At 52.8% G+C, this 25,769-nt stretch overlaps 1 protein-coding gene across 3 annotated transcripts; it reads left to right on the plus strand.

Moving 5' to 3' along the window:
• The first annotated feature begins 1,767 nt into the window (after positions 1-1,767).
• Positions 1,768-25,504, plus strand: MOB3C (MOB kinase activator 3C). 3 transcript variants are annotated; one of them, XM_072867141.1, is made up of 5 exons: positions 1,768-1,979; positions 2,451-2,622; positions 9,920-10,415; positions 19,468-19,670; positions 23,960-25,504. In XM_072867141.1, exons 3-5 carry the CDS (start codon positions 9,998-10,000, stop codon positions 23,987-23,989), a joined length of 651 nt encoding a protein of 216 aa, XP_072723242.1. In that variant the 5' UTR covers positions 1,768-1,979; positions 2,451-2,622; positions 9,920-9,997; the 3' UTR covers positions 23,990-25,504. The 3 variants fall into 3 exon arrangements, with proteins under 3 accessions (XP_072723242.1, XP_072723243.1, XP_072723244.1); XM_072867142.1 differs by having other exon boundaries at positions 1,768-1,916; XM_072867143.1 differs by lacking the exon at positions 19,468-19,670.
• Positions 25,505-25,769: the final 265 nt, after the last annotated feature.

Here is a 25,769-nt window from a genome sequence, read left to right on the forward strand (position 1 = left end):
GAGCTGAGCGTGCAGGGCACTTTGCCTCCAGGTTTTACCTTTTCTGCAGAAACATGCTGCAGGGGTGAGGCATCTCAGCCATCTTGTGTTGCAATGGGTGCCAAACACGGGTGAATCCTGCGGGTCCTCGGTGTGTCCTTCTCCCACCACCTGGCTCATGACCTGCCCTTCAGCCACGTCCCAGACAGGGACAGGCAGGAAAGCAAGGGGCTGCTGCGGTGTGCAAACCCTGATTCCCTCTGGCTCCGGCCAAAAGCAATCTTCTAGGGGCTGCTGCCTGATGCTACGGGCCCTTTGATGTCTTCTTTGCTCCTAATAAGATGCTGCTGCAGGTGACAAATAGTTTCGATTGCACCTGCACAAAACCAGCACTGTGCTGGGCCTTGCACCAGCACAGAGAGAAGGAGGAAAGGAGAGCAGATGCCTTGTAGGGCCCAGGTTGAGCTCCCTCATGGCCGTCTGCTCTGGGAGGCTGCTGGATAATTGAGGGTGTTTGCCATCACCAGGCCCGTAACTTTATTTTTAAAGACTGTCTCTGAACATTGTGCCTCAAGGGCAAACCCTGGCATCCCCTGTAGCTGAGAAGCCCCGTTATGGGGGAAGGAGTCCAGATCCTGCAGAGATGCCTGCTACTGGATGCACAGTCTGCATGGGGTCAGAAGGTAAATCCACGGCCGCAGCAGCAGGGGAAGCCAGGCGGGGTTCATGGAGACAAACCCTCATCCTAAACCCTCCTGTTTCATGCAAATGTACCCAGCAGCCGGATCCTCCTGCAGTCTCAGGCTGCTGGGTTTGTGGTTTCCTTTCTCACACTCCTGCTGCTCCTTAGTCCCGCCTCACCCTGCGCCCCAGCCCGCAGCTCGCCCCATCACCTGCAAATGCCTGGCTGAACCTGAGTTTAACACACATTTAAGCAAAGCCTAGAAACATTTCCCTTGCTAGAGCTGTCCTGGTGCCAAACAATTTGTAGACGTTTCCAGCAACGCTAGCATCTCATCTCGCCGTGGCTGAGCCGGGCTGCTCCCCTGGGAAAGACGTGCTGCCATGCCAGGACGGGGACCGCGTGCCAGGGCCATGCTGCTGTCTCCCACCCCACTGCAACACCCATGAACATCACAGGTGGGGTGTTCCACGAGTTTTAAATCCCCACCCAGGAGTCTGACCCCGAAGCAGAGTCCCGGCCCGCGCTGAGCCATCCCACGCTGGCTGGCCGCTCCTCTCGGCGCCGAGCGTGCTGGCGCAGGCTTGCTTTCACCGAGCAGTATTTAAATACCGCAACACTTCGGAACTCACCCCACCTCCGAGACCAACAGAAAGTAAGTCTGCTCCCTGCAACGAAAGTTTTTCTGGTGGTTTTTTTTTTTTTTCTTTCCCCTCTCTCTGGCTTTTCTGTTTTGGGCAGCGTCCAGCTTGGCCTGGCACTGAAACCTCTGGCTGGTTTTTGTGTGCGTGCAGAGGGGGGAAGGATGAAGGGAGAGGGGCTGTGTGAAAGATGGGGGGGGAATACTGCAGGATTTCATCTCCTTTCCCCCAGCGTGCTGCTGTCCCGCGAAAGCCCCGAGCCAGCCAGCAGCACGGGGCTGCGCGCCAAAAAGGACCTCAGCGCCCAGGAATGGTGCGTGGGAGTGGGTGTGGGTGCCCGCCCGTGAGCGTGGGTGCCCACCGCGGGGGCTGGCAGGGGCTGGCCGGCCAACTGCCCCGCGGGTTTTCCAGGGCCAGCCGGAGCTGCCGCGGGGTCAGGATGTGACATCACCGCCGGGAGAAAAACCCTCGGCCCCGGGTTTCTGTAACGGAACCCCGGCGAGTGCCGGAGCACGGTGGCTCTCCCTGCCGCTGCGATCCCCAAACCGCCGACAGTCCCGACGGGGAGCCTGGCTTGGGCTTTTTTCTTCTCAACTGTTTTTTCTTCTTCCTCAGTAAGAGCAGAAAGCGCAGCAGAGGGATTTGGGGCTGGAAGCCAGGCGTGCCGGGGGGATGAGGTGAGTGCTGGGTGCGGAAAAAGCCAGTGCTGCACCCCCGAGGATGCTCCCGGGGTGCTGTTAAGCACGGGTTGGGCAAGACCTGGTTGGGGATAGCCTGGGAAGGAGCAATCCTTCATCTGGCCGGGGCATGGATGCCTGCAGAAGGCTCTTCCCCTTCCCCCCGCACGCCTCTGCTGAGCTGCCAGTGTGTAAATGCCGAGGGAGCCTGTTTTGGGGACGCGGGAGGATCCGGGAGCCATCGCTGGTGGGGCAGGGGACCAGTGCAGATGGCCGGCGATGCGCAGGGGAATGGGGGACAGGCAGCACACGGGGTGGGCAGGCACCGTTTCCCGGGTGGGACAGTCCCGGCAGCGGCTTTGCCCGTGTCAGAGGGAGGGCGGAAAGTTGTGGGCGGGGGAGCTGGGTGACAGAGAGCAGCGGAGATGGGTTTTCAGCAGCTGACTTGTCTCCTCTCGTCGTCTTCTCAAGGCTCGCAGGCCTGGAGCTCCCGGTGTTTGGGATTACGGCTCTGACAGCAGAGTAATCACCCTTGGGACCGAACCAGAGCAGCCGGGCACCGTGGAGCCTGTTGGACACCTCTTTGCAGGGCTCCCAGCAAGTCACTGACAGCAGCAGCAAGATCCCAGCCCCCAGGAATGAGGTATCCCCAAAGAGCCCTCAGCCCTACAAGGGCATCACCCCCAAAATGAACTGGATATGCTGCCTCCAGCCTGGAGAGATGGGGCTTTGCTTTTCTACTTGGAGGCATCTTGGGTGACTTGGGGGGAAAAAAACTTCTCAGTGCCTTTGGGCCAGGCTGTGGTTCCCAGGGAGCTGCTGCTTTGCCGGTGCCGTGGCAGGGAGGCAGGGCAAGGAGCGGGGCAGAGCCGGTGGACAGCGGGGCCAGCCGAGGGGCAAGCCAAGGTGCACGCGGTACCATTCCTGGAAGCTGTGCTGGGTCTGTTTTGCACGAGCTGGGGATTTCTGAGCGCCAGGCAAGGCAGGGAAGCACCAGGGTGACCTCCTGCTGGCAGCTGTCCCCAACCGGGGCGCGGGGGACGAGTCCTGCTGCCTCTCCGGAGGTGGCTGCCCTGGAGACGGGTGCTCGGGGGCTGCTCGGAGGACGCTCGCGCCTCTCGTGGGTCTCCGTGGCACCCAGGGGGTTTGCACAAGGAGGGTTTGGTGGCAGGGAGATGCTACTGAGAGCTCAGGGCTTCTCTGCAGCTCCCCCAGCTCACGTGCTGGGCCTTGATCCCCTTCCCGGCATCTTGTCTTGGCTTGTTTCCTGGAATTTTCCATCGTTTGGGTTATATTTGGGATCGGCAGCCAATAACCCCGTTTCTCACGGACAGCCCAGCTGGGGCTTGGCTCCAGCAGGAAGCACAGAGGAAGCGGGGCCAGCACCCCGAGACCGTGCTCCCCAGCATCCTCCTTCTGCAACCCCCCTTCCTTGGACGATTACAACCAGACGTGGCTATTGCGAAGGCTGGAAAAGAGGGGCTACGTTCCCCTCTCTAGAAGCCCCATATACCCACACCCCCTGGCTAGATTGGGGCTGGGGTGGCTGCAGTGCAAGGGATGCTTGGGAGAGGCAGGTTTGGCATTTGGGGAGCTTCTGGTGTACTTTCAAGTCCACCAAGAAGAAGCCCCGGTTGTGAAGATGCTCTAGGACAGGCTGAAGACCAGACTTTGTGACAGGACTTCTCTGGGGCTTGGAGGGAAGCTCAGAGACAGGGCTGTTGAGTCGGCAGCCAGACAGTAACGCTTCCTAGAGCAGCGAAAAGCCAGCCGAGCCCCGGGTCCAGCTGGTTTCTGGTCAGACTGTCCATCTGGAGGCTGGCTGGTTGCTTCAGGGCTTTGGCAGATGGTGGCTGAGCTGATGCCTGCCCTGCTCCTCCATCGGGGACGGGGCAGGACGGGACTTTTACGCTGCCTGTGGTGCGGAGAAGGGAATCCCCTAAAGCAAGGAAGCAGAAGTAGACCTCTGGGTGGCCAAAGGCAAGATCCCCCGGGGGAAGCCTGAGGGGGATGTGCGCGGAGCTGGTAATATTTAACGTACACTTTGCTCTATGGTGCCTGGAGCTGTACGCATCTGTGCTCTCCCTCCGTGGCCTCTTCCCAAAGCAGTGGGAGCCGGAGTCTCCCTGCGGATTGCCCACGGTGTTGGACCCCTCTTTGTGCTCCCCGGCTGTTGCACCGCCGGTGAGGGTTGGAGCGTGCTGCTAAAGCAGCCGCCTGCGGTTTCCATTCAGATGCTTGTGTGAATGTGTAACTGTCTCGGGCTGGATCCAGAGAGGATGCGCTTGGCACCAGAGCTGCAGGAGGTGCCCGTGTCAGAGCTTTGCTCTCTCCTTACCCTCCAGGATCATTAATGCTTCTCAGGGGCACTTGCAAAGCACTTTTCCCTCTGAAGCCCTTAAAATAAAGGCAGCCCGGGGAAGGAGAGGAGTTTCGAAATTGGGGAAACTGAGGCAGGGAGCGCGGGACCATCCCAGGTGCCCATCACCCTGGAGACTGGCAGTATGTCTGACTGATCCTTCCTGCTGGATTTCTGACTAAAGCTTATTTGGGGTCAAAACTGGAGGTTTTTGTGGGTGACCTTGCCTTGCGCTTGCAGGACTGAGGGGGAGGAAGCCCCCCTCCCGCCGCTCTCCCTGCTTTCCCCTTTTGTTTTGCCAGTTTCTAAACAGACCTTTCAGAGTTGTTTTTAACTTACGACAAAGCCTTCGCCTTCCCATGTTCCTCTGTGGTTTTCAAATGATAAAAAAAGAAGACGACCAAAAAAAAAAAGCTTAAGTAAAAAAGCAAAACAGCCCTCAAATCTGAAATTAGTGGCTTAGTTTGACCCTGAACTTACATCCCCCCCATCCAGTTCATTTCCTTTCATCTCTGGACCTGACAGCAATCTCGGAAATCAGTTTCTCAGTGTCTCTGCCTGCTACGTCCCTGGCAGCGGCTCTGCCTTGCCCTTGCAGAGCTTAACCCTGCGCTCACTTGGTTCTTGCTAAACCCAACTGAGTTTCGCTTCTGCTGCTGCCGGTAAAACCGGGCAGGACTGAAGGCTGCAGCCTTCGCAGCCATGGACAGGGTTTTGCAGCCGCCCAGCTGGATTTGAAGCCAGCCCTCTGCAAAGCCGAGGCTATTTTGGGCACTCGGGTGGGGGTGAGCACCGGGCACGCCATGGCGTGGATGTCCCACGGGAAGCGGCAGCCTCTTTCCACCCGGCAGCTTCGCTCATCCTCCTCCAGCCGTCCTCAACAGGGACATAGGGCGACAGCGGGGAAAGTCTCCGGCTCCACAGCCACCTGCTTCACTCCCTGTCCCCTCCTGGGAGCAGGACGAGGTTTGATTTGGGGGTTTGCAGATGCTTCAGAAAGGGATATGTGAGCCCCCAGAGTGCCGGCACCACCCCGTGATGGGAACTGCGGTGTGGTGAAGTGGGGTTGCAGCCTTTGCCAAGGCTCCTCTTGGGGAAAGCTTTGATTTGCACGTGGGAACCAAATGCAGAGACCTGCAGGTTGCCACCGTGGCACTGGTCCAGGCCCCGCCAGCACGGGCCGGCAGCGGGATGTGTACGGTCATGTCATAGGAAGCTGCTGTCTAAGCTTGTTGAATGGCAGCTCGCCCTTTGGATTTCCCAAAACGGGCAGTGCGAGCAGTGATTTGGACTTGGACGGGTCTCCCGTCCCACCCCAAGCCCCAGCAGACCACAGCCTGATTTCCAGGAACGCGACAGCCATGAACATCAGGCTCAGCTGAACTCCGTACTGCAACTAAACCTTGGAAGATCTCCCATTTTCGGTCTCTTTACGTGGACCTGTCCCAAATACTCAGCCAGTGATGGAAAAGCACCGGCTGCGTTGGATGCATTAAGGCAGACACTGGGAAAATCCGGCCTTGCGTTCGCTGCTGGTGCCCTTTTCCACCAGTTACACTCGGGATGCATCTGAGTCCGTTCCCAAAGGACTTTGCCTTTCTTCCCAGAAAGTGGGGCCGGGTGCTGGGTCCCTGCCTGAGGGGAAACTGAGGCACTGGTGACTTTGCAGAACCTGTTTGCTCCGAGCTGGTATGTCCCATCTCAGTGCCCCAGCTGCAAGGGCCACAGTTGGTATTTCAAGCCCCAGTCCTGGCCTCCGAGCAGCTCCCTCCCTACACTGCTCACATCCTTCCCTGCACATCAGTCTCTCTGGGCAGTGAAAGCTTTGGAGCGAGGTAGAGAAGAAATCTGGTTTTTGGCCCAGCGCCTCTCCCTGATTCTTTGGATCGTAAATCCCAGGATGTGTTTTTGGCTTTGTGTTAAATTTAATTTCTGGAGAACATTTTTCTCCAGTAAGGATTCACAAGGCCTTTTAGTGACTTAGTAATTTGGTAGCGATGCTGGTGAGGATCCTGAAAGCAAAACCACTCCTGCTATTCTGGCATGCGCTGCTGCCCAGGGAGCAGAGAGGCTGCGGAGCAGAGGGGACAGGTCTGCTCCGAACACAGGCAGCAACGGGTTTTGCTCCCCCCTTCCTGGGAATCTCTAACAGATGCATGGTAGGAAAACACCTGGCAGGTGTTTAGCAGGTTTATTGCTCTTTTTCTTTTTTTTTCCTGAACTGGTATTTTATTTGGATGGTACTGAAGCATGAAGCACATTCCCACCTGCTTGATGAGTGAGAGCAGCTTGCAGGGTAACACACAGATCCAGTTCTGGATGATGCAGAGATGCAGTGTGGGATGAGTTGCGGGGCAGTAGGATGGCTTCAGGAGATGAGATGCAGAGTTTATTTTCCAGTAAATGATTCAACATTTGCAGAGGACTTTCAGTGTGAGGCACAGGAACATGGGAACCCCACCATGTTCACGGTGAACAGATTTCACTGCTGATGGCCCCTGCAAGTGATGTGTTTGATGGGATATCATCTGCCAGGGTGGCTTCTCATCACCCCGGAGCAAACATGGCCTCTGCCTGGAAGAGCCTGCAAACAGCAATAGCTCCTGGAGCCGAGCAAATGAAGCTGAGGCCAGCAGAAATGGCAACGTGGAGAAATGTCTATTGGCACAACTTGTGTTGCTGAAATCCCAGTGAAACCTCCTGGGTTAGATCCCAGTCCCTGCTTGTATTGAAGTTAACCCCGAGGGACTGTGTGACCTGGTGGCATCGCTCCGGTCTAACGTGGGGATAACCAAGCTGTTCATCCTCCATCCACCCGGCAAAGAGAGCGAGGACGCAGGCTTGGCGTGGTGCCGTGCGATGCCCGTCCAGCCCTCTGGGGAGCAATCACTGGGTTTTACTGGGGTGCTGGGCAAAGGGGCTGCTCAGCTTTGTCGGGCGTTGTGCACTGGCTGGGGAGGGGATGAGGGAGCTGCAGGACGGATTAGTGGGTGCTGCATCATCCCCGTCCTGGGAAGCTGCCAAGTGTCAGGTGGGGAAATCCTGACTTAACATCAGGTGCATGAGTGTTTATTTTTGCTCATTTGAATGGTCTTTATGTTTCAGCCAGAGCCCTCTGCCGCTGGCTGGTGACAGGAGAGAGAGAGGAAAAATAAACCACGTATGAAGGCAGGGACAGTGGCAGGGCAGGGACAGCCCCATGTCCTGGTTCAATGGTGGCAGCCCCATGTCCTGGCTTGTGGCTGGCAGAGCCGGTTAGTGACAAGTGCTTTGGGGGGGCAAAAGCACCAGAGGCGTTGCTGGCCCCCTCCCTCCCACGCTGGCTGCAGGGCTGGGCACTGCTCAGCCCCATCACGCCCACCTCCATATGGGCAGGCCCTGCTGGATGCCTCATCCCAAAGGGAAGCCCGGCACTTCCTACGTTACTAGATTAGGATCCCCATTGCAGTAGTTAAATATAAATATGTATCTATGTATACGTACGTATTTTAGAACTGTTATGCATTAGCAAACTCCCCAGGAAGCCTTTTTTAGAGGTGTTATCAACAGGATGTGCCTTGAAGATGTGACAGCCGGGTGGGAAGCCCTGGATAAGGGCTTTTCTTTACAGCCTCACTGTGCGCAGAGTCCCCTGGCCTTTGCTGGGCTCCCTTGGGGCTGCCACACCGGAGACCCTTCCCCTCAGGACAGGTAGGAGTCATGACATGGTGCTGGCTCCCTCCATCGGTTGGCATTTTGGAGAGCTCGTGCTCTTTTTTTGAAGCGGGGAACAAACTCTTTGACATGGCCAGAGCCGGCTGCTTGGGGCAGGGGAGGAAAAAGCATCCAAGAAATATCTCCCAGTCATTGCCCTTCAGCAATAAATGAGGATAACAGGGCTGGAGCCATTAAAATCTCACCCAGCCACACGAGCCGGGGAAGGTTTGCAGATACCCCGGTATTACAGTCATCCTGCATAACACTGCATGATGGCTGTGACCCCCTCCGTGGGGCAAAAAGCACCTAAAAACATACGGTTTCAGGTCTGGTTGTACCTGGGTACAGCAGAGCATGGTGCGGTTTGGTACCACCATGGTGCGAGCTACGTAATGGTGGCAAAGCATCACTCCAGCCTGCGGGAAAGGCCATGGTTAGTGCACTAACGGCACCCACACCAGGGTTTTCCCCTTGCAGCCACATGCTGGCTGTGGTGAGAAATCCCCGCAGGGCAGATCCTGCTGGTGTTTGGGGTGATCACTAGGTCCTGCTGCCTCCCGGTGATGCCCCCATGGGTGGGCTTTGAGGGGAGCACGGGGATTCCCTTGCAAGATGTTTAGCTGGCCTCTGCTGGGCAAGACAGGATCTTCCTGTGGCTCAGGACTAAGTTTAGAAAACAAGAGTTTATATAGCAAGCTTTTGGCTGAAAGCTGTCTTTTTAATGATGAATGTGCATCCAGGTTTGGCTTGGGCACCATTCCCTCCTGCTCGTGACTTTGGGTAAGTCACTTCCCCTTTCCGTGAATCTTTTTCTTCCTTTTTTTTAACTCTTTCTCCATCTCCTCCTGTCAGGGGGAGGCTGTTGGCGGACTTTCTCTTCCCTAGGCCTCAGCAAAGCATTTTAGCACAAGGGGGCCTTGATCTCACATTAACACCACCAGTGATGAGTGCAAGTAACTAAATGCACGAGCGTATTTCAGCCTGTCTGAAATTTCCACTGATTTCCACTGAAGCTTCAGGGAGGAAGAGAAAAAAAAGGGAAATACTGCAACCCTCATCTGTGCTGCTAACCTCAGGCAGAAAGGGGTGAGCTCAGCGCTTTGCCGAGCCGTGACTTTGAGACTGAGTCACCCGGAGCATCGGCTTGCCACCCCAGCTGCTCCTGTGTGCATTGTGTGCATGCCTGGAGGGCCAGCCGCATCCTGGCACGTCTCGTTGCTGTGCTGGGCTGCCGTTTCCCTTCTTTGGATGCGGGTTTTGTTCTTTTGAACAAATACATGGGGCAGAACAACAAAAATAATCCCCCCTTTTCCCATTGATCTCGGCGCTGGGGCTGTGTGAACCAGCAGCCAGCTGCGGTCGCAGCAAAGTCCCCGGGGCATCGCTCGCCAGCCACCGCGGCAGGGTCAGGGGTTATTTGTACTGAGAAATCCCTGGGAAAGAGACGCTTCCCCTTTGCTGGAAGAGGAAAGAGCTACCAGGTTGGGACTGTCTGGGCTGGTGAGCTCCACTGATATCGTGGCTCTCACTTTATTACAGCAGTTATTGATAAAAGCCCCGGAGGTAAGAGGCTGGCTGAAGCCCGATGAGCTCCCGGCATGTTCAGGAGGGAGGAAGGGCTCTGTCTGCCATTGAACTTTGCATGGGGCACGTGCAGCAGCACTCGCCTTCTCCGGTGCTGGGAGCTGCTGTGTGAGGTGGCAGCAGCTGCTCCAGGTCACCTCGGTGAGTGTAGAAGGGCCAGGAGCTCACCCCAAACCTCTGTCCTCATGTGCCGCCACAGCAGCAGGGCCAGCCAGCGTCCTGGTGTGAATTCGTCCCTGCAAGCACGCCCACGCGTGCAGCTGCCTTCGTAGGTGACCGAAATTTCTCTTTCTCCTCCCAGAAACCTCCACCCCTGAAGACCCCTTGGGTTTCACGTTGTACCGAGCCTCTGCCCTCACCCTGGCTGGCCCTGCCCACGATGGCGCTGTGTCTCAAGCAAGTCTTCAACAAAGACAAAACATTTCGTCCCCGAAAGAAGTTTGAGCCAGGCACCCAGCGCTTTGAGCTGTACAAGAAAGCCCAGGCCTCCCTCAAGTCCGGGCTGGACCTGAAAGCAGTGGTGCAGCTGCCTCCTGGTGAGAGCATCAACGACTGGATTGCCGTGCACGTGGTGGACTTCTTCAACCGCATCAACCTCATCTACGGCACCATGTCGGAGTACTGCACGGAGAAGAGTTGCCCCATCATGTCGGGCGGGCTCAAGTATGAGTACAGGTGGCAGGATGATAGCAAATACAAGAAGCCGACCAAGCTGTCGGCCCCACAGTACATGTGTATGCTGATGGACTGGATTGAGATGCTCATTAACAACGAGGACATCTTCCCCACCAGGATAGGTGAGTGTGCTCTGGTGCTTCGTGGGAAGGCTGGGGTTGTAATTGGTGCAGGTTCCCAAGCTGTTGGTGCACCTCAAAGTTCGTATTGCTGAACTCTGTGATCCCGAGGATCGCAGCCTTTCCTGTTACAGGTGTTCCTCAGGGTCCATCACACACCTTCTTGCTGCAAGTTGAGCTTGGGATTCCTTGTCTGGCTCCTAGGGGATGTGGAAAACAATGTTGTTCTTTTCTGTGCTTGAACTTTTTCCACATACTCTGTGACTGCGAGAAATGAGGGCTGGTAGGTCATCGGCCCCCTTGCCCTCCCTCAAGGAGCTGAGCCACAGAGTTGGTTAGAGGTGGTCATCACATCCCTGCAGCGTGCTCTCCTCTTGACTAACCAACTCAATTTCTTTCTGGTTTTCCAGGTAGGTTCATGCTCCCAAGGTCTAACCCTTGTCCCACCTTGCTGCTCCACTTCTCAGCTCCTTTCCATCTCTGCTAATTCATCTCAGCCCTGATTATACATCACATCTTGCTATTTAGCTGAGGCATCACCCAAGCAGAGATGCCTGACCCGGGATCTGGCTTTCCAGCTGCCAACCCCCAGCGTGTACGATGCACCCCTTCAAAAAGTTTGGCCTCAAGAGCTTGCAGCAGCTGCCAAAGGCAACACGTCTTGCAAACTAACGCCTCTGCTGCTGACCTGCAGTGCTTGGCAGCTGCTGGGGCTGGTATTAATCCTGCTACTTAGCTGCTTTCTTGTAGTTTGGGGAGATGAGTTCAAGGGTTGGAGCGTGGTGGGGCTGACAGAGTTCAGGTTGCACCTTGGAGCGGTTGCTTTTCAGATGAAATGCAAAGCTGCTTGAATGTAAAAGAAGATTTAAGGAGCTTCAGGGGGAAACAAGTCTGCTTGACCTCTTTTGTTTTCCCAAGCAGCACAGCTGATAGAGCCGTATGAAATCAGTGCAGTTTAGGCTCAAGATTTACATTAATACGCTGGCAAACACTGAAGAAAATGGTCCATGTGGGATTACTGGCTGCCACTAACTGTTGTAGCCCTGTTCGGCTGTGCTGTAGCATCTAGTTGCATGTCTTTTTTGGGAAAGTCTCCAGCCCTCGGAGGGTCAGAGGGGTCGTGGCTCTCTGCAAGCAAAAGGGAGGCAGCGCCTGCAGGCTGATTGTGCCAAACTCTTAATTCCAGCTTTCTGGGATGGGGTGGCCCCCTAGACCACTGGTCTGACCTGGCTGCACTGGCTATGCCTGGGGTTAGAGTGGTACAACCTGCCTTCCAGGGCTTTCTTTTTCTCTCCCTCCATCACCTGAAGCCAAGACCTGTGGGCAATAGCTGCCTTCATCCCCTTGCTGGTGGTCTGGGTAGCGCAGTGCCGGATCCTTGTGCTGGAGGACAGCAGACAGGCTGCCTTCGGGGCGCGTGGGGGAGTCAGCCCTTGGGATTCACCAGGGGCATTCGCTACACCATGGAGGCATCCCTCCCTCGTGGGCTCAATGGGATCCCCACATCCCGGCGGACGGAGGAGGCTGGAAGTGCGGCTGGCCAACAGCGTCGGTGCAGGGTGCTCCATGCTGCCAGCCCCAGCACTGCTGGGGACAACAAAGTCCCTGTTCTTTCTGGCTGCAGCTGGGCACAGGATTGCTGCTGCCAAGGGGTGAAACGGCAGCCACAGAGTACAGGCTGGATCATCCATTTTCCAAGGTGGCTTGTTCCCAAGGAGAAGCTCTGCGTGCTGTTAAAAGCAGGGGCGCAGACGTGGATTTACTCCATTTTCCCTCCGGCCAGAAAGGAGAGCGTCCTGGTCCAATTTCATGCCTTTCAGGTAGGATTTGGGGTTTGAAAGCTGCTCTGGGGAGTCAGGGCTACAGGGAGTCTTAACACTGCAGAAAGCAGGCAGCCATGGAGGGACAGCGGCATCGCGGCACCCTCCGCTCCCCCACGTCTCCCTCAGAGGCGCAAAAGCCAAGTGCAGTCATGGCCCTGCTGGTTTTCACCCTGTCTCTGGCACTTCTCCCTCCGCCGTGTAACATGTGAGGAGGGATGGCTGGTGCCTCTGGTTTCCACTTCTCCTTTCGCTGTGGCGTGGGGATAGTTCTGGGTGAGATCCAGGCTGGCTGCAGGTGGTCATGGGGGCAAACCCTTTTTTTTTCTCTTCCAAAGCCATTCCCAGGGTCCTTCTTCCAAGCCCCTTACTGGGAGGGGGACGGACCCTTGTGTCCCCGAGTGACTTCAGTCCCCTTGCTGGCATGTCTCAGTGCTTCTAACCTCGCACATGTAAAAGGGAACTTAGCCTGAGATCGCACTTTAAAACGCATGAAAGGCTGTTGTCGGCAGGGAGAGGAGGGAGCCGGTGGCAGTTTGTCGTCTGTATGTCCCCAATTAACTGCCTTTCACTGGCCTGCCTTGTGTGCCGGGTAATTGCTCGGCAGGTCTGGCATTTCAGAACATGGAGGTGTTTGGCCGAAGGGAAATGTCACATCCGCCCGTTCCTGACGGGCTGCTCCTCGTCGCCGCGCTGGGTGGCGGGGGAGGCTGGGGGACACGCAGTGGGGAGGGACGCGGGGCTCGGGGACAGCGGCCAGGGTGAAAGGAAGACGCTCAGCCTCCCTCCTAAAAAGCCAGCCCCTTGGGAGAAGACCTAGGACAAGGGGAATAAGAGACCGAGAGGACACAGGGGAGATGTGAGCTGTTTTAAGGAGGGGAAAGGAGTCTGATGAGGTGATGGGGGGGAAAATATAAATGTCATGCTTTGGAGTCACGGTGAGGGTCTTCAATATTAGCAGCAGAGATGGGATTTAACATGAAGGTTTGTTCCACTCCTGCTTGTACTGGAGAGGTCCACCAGCTTAGCTGACCACCGTCTCAGCGGGTGCTTCATGAGCTGTGTGCATCTCAGCTTTCCCTCCTGGCCCCTCTTTGCTATGTGCAATAAAACTGTCCCAGCACAAAGATTTCCCTGGCTAAGGCCACCTGACCGCAGACAAAACAGACTTTTATTTTTTTTTTCTTTTTTTAGAAACAGCAAGTGTTCTCCAAACTTGCTAATGTTGCCTGAGGCTAGCCTCAGCATCCTTCTCCATCCAAAAGCTACAAAGCCTGAAGCAGCACATGATTCAGCGGGGCTTGCTCATGGCTGTCCTGACAGTTAAGGGAGAGGGATCTCATGACTCAGAGGGGGGAAATCCTTAACCCTGGGGTGAGAGGCTCAGCTGGAAATGAGCAGAGATAGTTCACTGGCTTGTGGGCTCACAGGGTCCTTTGGCATCAGGGGGGAGACCTTGCCTGGGGTAAATGGGCACAACTCCAGTGACCAGAGCAGAGCCAGGCTGATTTGCAGCACTAAAGCATCTGGTCCTTCAGCACGTGTCAGAGCTGTAGAGGTAGGAGGGGAGCAGAGCGACCCGGGTGACAAATGCCATCGGTTTAGCCAAACTGTGTGATGCAGAGCTTGTGCTGGCTCTGCAGTGAGGCCGGAGGGGGCAGCCAACATCCAAAATGGCAGCAAAGGAGCCTGACGCCAGCAGACAGCTTGTGACCTGGCAGAGTTAACCAGCAGGACCGCAGCCCTTGGATGGCACGCTTGCACCAGTAGAAAATCCCTATGGTGGTTTAATGGGGCCAGGGGGGGCTGCCAAGCCCTCTGCATACCCCAGCAAGGGTTGGGGGAAGGTACTGTGTCTTCCCCATCCCCAGGGAAATCCACCTGCAGGGCTCGGTCCCACTTAAATGCAGGGCTCGGTCCCACTTAAAGGCTTTGCTGTATAATCATTCCTCTGGAGCGGAAACCTGTTTGTCTGCCAGTCAGGATGAGACAAAGCCCTGCATGAGGTGAGCAATGCCAACCTGACTGCTATAAATCTACAGCAGCAGCAGCTTTCCCAGATGACCCGTATCAGTTTGCATGTGCCAGCAGCCTGTTTCCACTCTTCCAACCAATGTAGCTGTCCTGAAAAATACATTGAAATGGGGAATAAGCATTGTTCCCATGCAGGGAGAAAAATTAATGATTTTACAGGTGTATTTTTACCAGCTGGTAAAACTATATCAGTAGATTTCTTCAGTGAGTGGCCATGTGAACAAATTACCACCTGGAAAATATTGGCTCCTCCTGGTAATTGTTCTGCCCCGTGGTGTCTGGTTTTAGGGAGCTGCTGCTGGGCTGTAGCACACTGGGGAGGAGGGTTGGGTGGATGGGGTTTGCAGGGCCAGTGGCAGTCGGCTGCGTCTGCACCGGTCAGCCCAGCACCAGGCTGCGGGTTGCACAAGGCCAGGCATCCTACATCAGCACCATCGCAGCTGCTGAAACCTCTCCATTATTAAATCAGCGCAGACGCAGTGTTTGGACCCGACCCAGCGCCGGAAACACCCTGCGCTCTCTGCCAAATGTGCCTGTAGCTCTAAAGAGCATCAGTCACAGGAGATTTTGGAACAGTTCTTGGAAAGCTTTTCAAAACTCAAGCTCTGCCATTCAAGCGTGGTCCCAAAACAATTATAAAAAACAGAGAAAAGTTGGTGCAAAATTATCCGATGCTTTCTCCCCATAACAGCAGGAGAAAAATGTTCATAATTCAGCTAATTATTGCCATTCTCTCAGCTGGCTATTTTTTACGTGATTTGTCTTTTTTTTTTCAGCCTATTTTCTTCCAAAATTAACACCACACCAGCTTGCAGCTGCCACCATGCCATTAGTTTTAAATGGGGCTTTAAAGACTTATTTTTAGGAAAAAATGAATCGCCAAACACCCCACAGTGGCCAAAATGGAATTGAGAAATAATAACAACAACAATAATTAATCACGTAGTTCATTGAATTACTGCTTTTGCAGAGGAAAAAAATACAATTGCCAAGAAGCAAAATAGCTTCCCAGTACTGATTCATCATGAAAAAATTAAATTGGCTGGAGCATGAGGGTGAGGGATGGGAGAGATGGCAGGGAAGATCCAAAAGCCATTCGCAGTCCCTTACCGTAAGCGCAGGCACTTTGTTACCTCTCATTTTCATTTCCTTTTACACGTGATGCCACACGGTTTCCTTATGTTTTGAAGCAATCAGCACAGAGTGGGGAAAAGAGATTTCTTGGAGCATTAAATCACATCTTGGGCTTTGCAAGCAAGACATCCAAGATAAACTGAAGGTGCTAATTCATTTCAGGGCTGTGAGTCACACCACTCGCCAGTGCCCTGGCTGCCCTGCAGTAAGTGAAATGTACCTGCTGCCCTGCATGCCTGGGGCATGGGCCCCATTGCTCCCTGCTCGCTGTCACAGTGACCTCTCCTAGCAGCTAGGACGGCTTCGACGTGAACATACGAGGGCCTGGCTGCTCGGTTTAAAGCTAAACATCTGCAAGGGCAGGATAGGTGCACGGCCGGTGCTGAGATCCTCGTCCCAGGGCTTTCCCGTTGCTGGGATGTGCTGGCTGCAATGCACGCCTGGCTGCAGGGAGGAGGCACAGCCTGCTCTCGCTGTGTCCCCTTGTGTGCTGGAGAGGATGTCACGTGCGTTGTCTGCTGGACATCCGCTGCGCCAGCAGCCGTGACCCTGGGCAAGCTGTATTTATACCACATCTTTCTGCTGCTCTCCTCGGGTTGGTCAGATGCAGCCTTTACTGGACAGCCCTTTCCTTTCAGCTCTGCGGGAGGGGATGGGGAACTTCTCCGGCTCCTCGCCAGCGTGGCCCGTGCCTGCTGGGGCTGCTGTGTGTTGCTTTCCAAGTCACTGGAGATCAGCGGCAAGGCACAACTGCTGCTGGCAGAGGCAACCTGCTTATCAGACATCCGCCCTGCTTCCTTCCTGCGGGGAGGTGCTTTGATCAACTAGCGCAGGCCCCCGTGCCAGATGCAAGGTCCAGTCAAGCATCAGTAGCCTGTATTGAGGGTCCTGGCACAGGAGGTGCAGATGTGGCTGCAGCATGGGGAAAAGAAGGAGGACCCGATGGCCCAGGGTTGTGCCCTGTGCTGCTGGGGCTGTGTGCGAGTGAGAGGGGTGATGCGGAGAGAAAGACCCAGAGCCGGAGCTCAGTGATCCCTGGACCCAAAGGACCACGGTCGGTGGTGGTGTCATGACATGGTAGGGTGAGGGGTGACCTGTAGAAGTCCATTAGTGACAGCCAGCCCCCACTACAGCCTGGCCATGTCTGGAGGGGATGGCCGCACACTGACACCTTGTGATGGACACAAAGAAGAGCAGCCCAGCTTCACCTCCCGGGAGCTGCTGCTTCTGGGTTCATGTGAAAGCACAGTGGTGGGGCAGCCCAGAAGGGTACTTGTAGGTCCTGGCAGCTTGATGATATCTTTCCAGGGATCATTAGGTATAGGATAGCACAGCAGCTCCTATAGTTGCTGACAGCCATGAGATTTGGACTAGATGCCCTTTAAAGGTCCCTTCCAACCCAAACTATGCTATGATTCTATGATTTATGCTAAATCTCTGTTCCCTGATACAAGAGCTGCTTTTGGAGAACCCAGGATGTAGCGGGAGGTGTCTCCCTTCTAAGTCTCTCAGCTGCCAGCGTGTCCATGAAGTCTTGCTGGCAACTGATTTATAGGACAGGACAGTTCCTGACTAACATCAAGACAAAAGTGGTGGAAAGCCACTTGTCACCATCTGCCAGCTCTGGAGGTGGCTCATCTAACAGCAGTATCTGGACCATAGATGCTATCAGCCCTGGCAGTCTGAGATCCTTTTGATCTGCTGTTCACTGATCTTCTTTCTTTCTCAGCTCAGGACTGGGTTGAGGTTTGCTGCTTTCCTTCATTATCACTCCTTGCAGTTTGGTGATAAACTCCTGGTGGCTGGTCAGGTCTGATTTCTTCCTCACTGCCTGCTTTGACCAGAGGAAGCACTAGGCAAGTTGGACGGGTGACAAACTGGAGGCCACAAATGCATTGCTGTCTGCCTGCTGGCACCTTGCTGAGTTTCTGGCAGCAACTGCTCACCTCTGGTCCCAGGGAGACAGGCTGTTCAGAACAGTCTGTATTCCCCAGCTGGGGCTCAGCAATGTGCGCTCATCAGAAATTACTTACTGGGATGAACTTTTCTTTATTAAAAAAAATGTTTCTTGACTGGTTCTTCAAAGCTGGTCTGCAGGGGCCACCCTAATGGCATGTCTGAGTTCCCAGCTGGGTGATTACGTCTTTTATTTGCTCAGCAAATTCTCACTCAGTGCAAAAAGCTCAAATGAAGCTGCTGATAAAGCACCGTGTCCCTACTGACTGCAGGGAAACCTGGAGATCTCTCTCTGATCCCTGCCCTTATCAGACTGGCAGGCAAGAAGAGCTTGTCAGTCAAGGGTGCAGGGCAGAAGCAGATCTCCAGTACCATCTCTAAGCTGCTGGCATGGGGAGAGCCTGGTTGTACTTTGCCAGATGTAAACATGTTTCCCAGGAAGTCCTAATGGGATCTGTTAGAGCTGGCAGTGAAACGGGTCATGCCGAGGTCCCTGCTGCAGGAGCAGCCCTGGGGCTGCAGCATGCTCGTGGTTATGCAGAGCAGCAGCCGTGAATCAGTCTTAAAACCACCTATCTCTCGTGTGATGCTGAGCCGAGATACGTGTCCTCCTCCAAGTGGTGACTGGGACATCCACCTGTGGCATAAGCACACGTGCTTCTGCCCTGCCCGCTGCACCCACGCTGTGCACGAAGCAAAGGGAGACTGGGCTGGGCTGAGGGTGACTCTGTTTTAGAGCAAAGATCATTTTCTGTTACGAGTGCTGTGATACTGAACCCAGCACCCGCCGAACCCTGGCCATTGAAAACACAGGCTCCATGCATGATGTTGAAGGACACATCCTTTGCGCTTGCCACCCACGGAGGAGAGGGGCATGGCACTGCTGCTGGGAAACAAAACTGCCAGCAGCCTTTGGGAAAAGTAGTTTAATTGCCTAGCGAGGCTGACGAGAAAGATTCAAAGATAAAGTTACCATTTTTAGTTGTTTTAGCTAAGAGATTTGCTGATGGCTTCCACAGCGCCAAAATGTGTGAGCTGGCCATGGCTGAGCGGAGATTATTTGGAAAGATTTTTAAGAGGTTATGTGCTGCATTAATAAGAAGCTAAGGGAGGAGGCTGGTACAACCATGGGAAGGGAGGTTTTTATTTTGTTCTTTGCAAATTTGCATTGAATTTCTCAGGGGAGAGGAAGAAGCTGCAGGAAAACAAATTCCAGTTGTTTCATTTTCCTCCTCCCAAAAAATACGTTCGGGGTTTCAAAGCCAAGTTTCCTTTAGAGATTTACTCTAAGCTTGCTGACGCTGACTGTATCACACCTCTGAGATTTTCACTGTGATAGCAGTGCATTTAGACAAGGATGGAAATGTAGAGTATGAAATTGTGTCCTTGTGTGGGACAAGGCTAAAAATATAGAGCAATGTGTGGTGGGTCCCGTTCTTGAACAACCTGGAAGGACATCTCAGGAGTAAGCATCATACAGGCGCAATGAAATTACAACCTAAGGATCATTAAGATGGGCAGTTTTCTTCCTGTTTTAATGAGACATTTGTTTGAAACAAGGAAAAAAGGTAGAAACCCCACCTGTTTCTGTTGAGGCATCAGAAGTGATGTTTGAGGGTGTGTGAAGGAAGAAAAACAGCATGAACCATGCTTTTGATTCAGAGGACCAGGGAAGGTATCTTTTCTGCTGGGAGGAGGTTTAGTTTTGTTCATGGACCTGGGTAAATACAATTTGACTTATGCTGTGCCTGCACAAGCTTGTAGGGGAAAGGCAGGGAGAGAGTGCAGAAGGATCCTCTGCCAGATTGCTCTGGATAGAGCCAGCTGTGGAGAGATGTGGCCTCTTCCACTGGATGAGAAATTTTCTCTCCTACTGCAACTCCCCAAATCCTCAGACCACGCCTGTCTGAAATTGCTAGTTGGGCAATGGGGAAGTATGTGGGGAGAGCTAGATGGCATATTGCCCTGGTGTAGCTGTCACTCTTGACATTAGCCAAGGGAGTCCTTCCTCATCATCCATGACTGCCTGTTAAGCACGACACTGACATTCAAACTCTAGCTGTTTTTTTTGGAAATGGTCAAATGGCTTCCAACTTGCTTCTGCTTTGCAGGTGTTCCCTTCCCCAAGCAGTTCCAGCAAGTTTGCACTAAGATCCTCACCCGCCTCTTCCGTGTCTTTGTCCATGTCTACATCCACCACTTTGACAGCATCATCAACATGGGTGCTGAGGCTCATGTCAACACCTGCTACAAGCACTTTTACTACTTCATCAGGGAGTTCAGCCTCGTTGACCATCGGGAGCTGGAGCCTTTGGTAAGGATGCCCCAGGGATGGGGAGGTGGAGGGGGTGAGAGAGGCATGGGCTGAACACAGCACAGGTAGATGCAGGTGGGGGCTGGACTCTGAGCAGTGCAGTCACCCTCTCTGGACTCTTTCAGCCACCCTACCTCAGAAGCACACCCATGTTTTCTGTCCTGTAACCATCAGACTTAGTGCTCTGAGAGAGAACTTCCCAGCAACACTGAGGAAAACTTTTACTCTTTGAAAACCCTCCTTAAACTTTGCCTCTGCTGCCAGGTCTATGAATTGCTCTTCAGTATCTTCAGGACCACCATAACATAGGGTCCCTCTATACTGTCTTGGTAGGTCTAATGCAATTTGCACATCAAAGTGTTTCCAGCCAGTTCTGTCCACATGGCTTTCAAGGGTCAAATTTGAGCCTGAGTCTCCTCTCCACAGTCTTGAGTTCTCCTATTAGTGGACTAAGGTCCCTGCTTGAGAGTCTAGTGTGAATTACAATGAGGCTACAGGAAGGCAAGCCCCCGTAGGACATGTAGCTCCAGACAATAGCTATAGAGGCCAAGCTGGAGAGGCCTCAGCTGGAGCTCCAAGTTTCTCTGCAGCCTCCCTTGGGAAGCAATTAGCTAGGCAGAGAGTGAGAGTCCTTGAAAACAGCAGGACTGGTGGGAAGCAGAGGCCAGACAGCCTGGGCACATAAACTAGAAAATGCACATAGTTTTGTAAGAGAAGTAAGTGTGTCACAGGCAAGATTGACTGTAGCCTGACCTAGGAAGGGCAAGTTGCAATGGGGAGAAGAATTAATGGGGAAGCCAGTAGTTAGCACGCTGTGATAAGGGCTGGGTTGCAGAGAAGGCCATATCCAGCAGCAGAGCGCTAGGGAAGACCAAGAGGATCTAATCCCAGGCAGACAAAGCTGAAAGAAGTCCCAGCATGAGCTGCCTGTTTAGGAGTATCTGGGGGGGGGGAAGCCCCCACCCCTAAGTGCTAAGCGCTTTACTGCTTCTCTGCTTTCATTTGTCTCAGTCAATTTGCTGCCTGTCTGCTCTGATCATGGTTTGGGGGGGATGGAGAGATGATGATTGAATCAGGGGAGACGCGAATGACAACAGCATCTACATTAATTATTTCACAGAGTTTGATTGTGACCTATATTATCACAGTGGCCCTCAGCTCCAGAAAATGGCAGCTCAGCGTCACTCTGTCCTCTGTTAGTCTTCCTTACCACCGCTCCTCATGACAAACTTCTTTAGGATTGATATACAGCCCATAATGGTGTAATCTGCTTTGACTGATGCTTGCTAATGTAAATAATTAGCACCTAACAGCCAAAGCAGAGGCTGACATGGCTAAATAGGCTTTCAATGCCGGTGACTCACATGCAACATGAGATGATTTATGGGTCTGGATGAATCTCAGATGAACAGATTTTCCCGTGTGATGCAACCAGGGTTAAACTACAAGGAAATGAGACACGTTTACCTCTGGTCTATCTGTGTCTCATTTCTTGGTGTGCTCACTGCCTGGCATCCAAGCCCCAGGCAGACCCAACCACATGGGAGACCTCCTTCTCTCAGGCAACGACTTGGTGTGTCTATGAGAGTGTCCTGCAACCAGAGGACGGCTGTGTCCCCGATGCAATGCTGAGTTGAGAAGGGAGGGACAAGTTGTTGCAGCTTATGAACAACTTTCAAAAACTGAAAGTGGTCCTTCTGGTCATGCTGTTACCCCAGGGAGGCTGCAACTTCACACTGCCACCAGTCCCAAAGTCTGCATGGGTTAGGATTGATCCAGTAGCTTTCAACAGCATTTCTGTCTGCTGCAGGCAGGGAAAGCAATAATGGAAAGTTTCTTCATGTACATCCCAGGGGCTTCCCAGTGAGCCCCCGGGAGCCTGGTGTGGCTCCGGTTCATTGTGCTGTGGAGCACGTGGGGAGCCCCGTGTTCATGCTGTTCTGGCTTTGCTTCAGCAGCAGTTGTGAAGATGCACAAATAGTAACATCCAACCTCTGCAGCACTTTACACTTGACCTCAGTCCACCTTCCTGTGGCTAATTGCTCTCCCCAGCCCAGGGCAGAGCACCAGTGACTTGCTTTGCTCATTCCCCTTCTCACTGGGCCACACCATAGCTGTTGCCCTGCTCCTAAGTGTTTTTAAGTCCTGAAGGATTCATCAGCTGGTTTGACACTTAAGCAAGGACAGACGGTGTGTTGCATCTGCCTTCATTCTAGGCTAAGACTGCAGGGCTTAGTTTTTCCAGGTTCTCAAGGTTTGTGGAAAGGCAATAATCTCTCAGTAGGGATGAGATGAACTGTCCTTGAGAGGTTCAGTCTCTCTCGATTGCCTCATGAGCCCAGACAACTGTCCTAACCTTCCATTTAGATGGCCAGAGTTAGTCCACATGAATCCCATGACAGAGGAGACTCCTGCCTGCAGAGGTGCCTGTTCCCTGCATGTGACCATGGAGGGCCACCAAGCATGTGGAGGGAGCACATCTGGAACAGGACAGCAGATCTGAGTGCTGTATTATGGTTGGAGATTTCCAGATGTGGGCTTTCCACTGAGGAGCCCCAGTTTTCAGATTTAGGAGTAAGAAGAAAGAAAAAACCAGCACCTCCCCAGCCAGAAAATGTCCTGTTAGGCCCAAATAGCTTAGAAAAATTACAGAGATTGTGGGATGAAGGAGTTTTTGGTTTCTAAGCCTGCCTCTGTCTGAATCTTCCTTTTTCCGCCTGTTTCCCTTTTGCCAAGCTTCTTTGGGACGTGATTTCTTAGCAGCAAATCTTGGGAGCCAAGAATGACATAGATCCTTTCTACAGGCAGAACTAGGGAAAGGCAGTGATTCACTCTCTTAACAAATCAAGAAATACGGGGGCAGAGAGAAGCCGTGCACTTGCTTCCTTGACAAGGGCAGGTCATGGTGCTGGGCAGCAGCGCTGGCAGAGGTCCAGCTGGTTACGTACTGAGGCAGAGCTGTGGGGATTCCCAGAGTGTGATGAATGCCTTGGACATTTGGGGCCAGCCTGAGGAGCTCGCAGGTGGCTTGGCGGTCCACTGGCCACCCCAGCCCATCCCGTTCAAGGCTGCTTTTGTGCATGGTGCTGTGCTAGTGGGGTGGGCTGGATGCTGTTGCAAGAGGATGTTCACAGTCTTCTCACCCCCCTCTTCTTTCTCCTTCTGAGATGTTTGCAAACACTTCCTGTTTGCAATGTGATTTTGTGGCAGAGCCTCGGCTTTTCATTTGATGGCAGGGTTCTGCGCTCGAGTGATTTTGCATGTTACTCCTACAGAGAAACTCTCTCTTTGCCACTTTCCCCCAATGGATTTTAAAAACAAAGCTCTCAGCACTGAAGAGGTGAGATTGCAGCTTCTGTCCCCCTTGGTTATATCACTAAAGGGCCTTTTATAGGGTTAGTCAAGGGTCATCCTACTTCCCTAGTTCTCCTTTTTTCAGAGTTGCATCCTTCCTTCTCTGCAGACCAGTCCTACTTCAGATCTATTTTGGGAGTACATTTTAATGTGCAAACCTTTCTCTGGGGTGCGTGAGGGGGTCTGTGTGCGCAGATTCACAAGCCATGAACCTGATGAACCAGAGAGAATCACAGACTTTCCTCACTGCACCAATGTACATGATTTTCAAGCTATTAGTTAAGGTCCTTAAGGCAAGGACAAATACCATGTTCCACCAGCTGAAAGCTGGGTACCTTCCTAACACAGCTGGCATGACGCCATCCTGGCTAAAGAAAACAGTCTGTTAGCCTAAACAGAGCTCGCTCTTGCAGGTTTCCTGTGGCCCTCTGTTATTAGCGCTCATTTGCATTGCAGTGTGACTGTGGGATCCCTTGCTAAAACCACAGGCTCTTTGGGTGAGCTGCTGTCACCTCCCGGAGCGAGAGCCAGCAGCTCCCAGGAGCAGCTCTGTGTCCCGTCTCCCTAGGCAGCTGCAAACGGAGGCTCTGAGAGCGGCACTGCCTTGTCTGGCTGCTCTGTGGCTGAGTCAGGAGCAGGACCTGCATCCTTCAACATCTCAGCCAATGCTCTCTCCTTGGACTGCTCGCAAAGCTAGGGCACAGCCAAAATAGCCTTGTGCCACAGAGACCGAGGAGGATGCCAGGCAGGAGCTGCTGAGGCACAGCAGTTCCCAGGAGGGGTGGCATGGGAAATAGAGAAACACTCCCCAAGACTGCCACGGTTGTTTCCTTGGGTTGTTTTTGGACACCTACCAAATTGCCTGACATGTCACCCTACTAAAACCTGTCTTTGGCACTTACTGTTTCTTTCTTTTCTCTCCTCCTTCAATGCAGAAAGAAATGACAGAACGAATTTGCCACTGAAGCATTTTGGCAGGTGAACTCAGCTGGCTCATTCGGAGTCTGATGGGATAACACATCCCATGGTGGGACACCTCTTCCCAAGGACTCGCTCTGGGCATTTCAACTCAATGAACTACGAACACTGCAGAAGAGCCTCTTCAGGCCAGGGCTGAATCCTAAGCTTGACAAGCATCTCTGGACAGATCTTTTTTTTAGTAGATCCCAGTCTCTGTTGTATGGCTCCTGTCTTAGAAAGCCACTGACTTACTGGAGAACGAGGCAAGTTTGGTTGACTCTTGCACACTCTGGTTTCTAAGACTCAATCCCATGTTTGATAACATCACTTCAGCTACCTTTCCTCTTGTTTTGTCCTCAGCTACACTGATCTCCAAATGTTTTATTAGTGATTCCTGCCCTGTAAGCAGGTGTGACCTTGGCTACTGAGTAATGCCTGTTACCTTTCCCACATGCAGTGGGTTTGTGATAACATCTGAGATCAGCTCTGCAAAGCTGGTGACATTTGATCCCAACTGCCTTCAAGTGGTTAGCTGCTGATGTACTGTTTTTAACCGTGAGCCAATGTCTCTCCTTCTGCCCTAATTCATGCTTTACCAAAGGGACCCTTTTCTCTCCCAAGGGATTCTTCATGCTTGGCAGAGGGGACTTCATGATGTTCTAAGATGCATCCAACACTGCTTGGACTAATGGCAAGGTAGCCCCATGACAGAGGAGGTGAACTATGCCACTTTTCAGTGTGATCAGCACAGTCTACCTGAGAAAGACTCAGAAAGTGGTGGAAAGAAACTATTGCCAGAAAACAACATTTTCAACATGTCAGCATTTCTTGACATGTTGTCTTGGCTCAAGATCAGCAGATGCTGGCTGTGGAAATTGTTCTTTTTCCATTATCCAACCCTACAGCATAGTAAATCAGGTGGAGAAGGACTTTAAGAGACATCTAATCTACCCTGTCCTTCCAAAAAGGCAAGATCAGTCCTTCTTAAACCTTTTTGACCTTTTGAAAGCGTATTATTGCTACCTGGTCTGTGCCATTATCCCCCTGAAAGGTATCACATCTCAAAATTTCTTCCCCTTCTGCTTGCAATGCCTAATGACTAGTGTTGTGTTCCCTGTGCCATTCTTCTTTTGACAAGAGTTGAAGTATTTTGGGTTTTTTTTTACTGTTTTGGGGGAGTTAAAATCAAATTGTCTGAGCCACAGCATTGTTATGTTTGTGTTTCCTGCCCTTTTTCTGGGAAAGTTTTGTATACCAGACATAGCTGATATTTATAATCTGGGGTTTGCCCATTTTTGGGGTAGGGAGGGGATGTGGCTAGAAAATGTAAATATTTAGGCCAACATTAAAGTGCACAAGTGAATTTTTAGTGCTCAAAGCACTTATTTTGTTGCAAAAATCTATTTTTTTTAATCTTGTGTACCAGATGTATATTTTTACATGGAAATAAAATGGAGCAAAATGGACACAAAAACACCTGATACATCATTCCAATATTTTCTGTGTAAAATAATAAGTAAAAGTCCAAACATTTTTGTTCTGTTACTAATTAAAGAAATGGTGATAAGCCTGGTGTACTTCATTCTTCCCTGATTCATCTGTAGTAAGACTGGCATCATGAAAAAGCACCCAGGATAACTTAAAGAGTGGATTTCCCCTGAGAGTTGCAGCACTGATGGATCTCAATGCCACGTTGAGACCTCTGCTTGCATCTCAGAACATGGCTTGACATAGACTAATGTTGCTGGTCTGCATCCTCCCCTTGCGGACTTTTCACCAGCATCC

Source organism: Ciconia boyciana, chromosome 7 (assembly GCF_034638445.1).
Source record: "Ciconia boyciana chromosome 7, ASM3463844v1, whole genome shotgun sequence".
NCBI lineage: Eukaryota > Metazoa > Chordata > Aves > Ciconiiformes > Ciconiidae > Ciconia > Ciconia boyciana.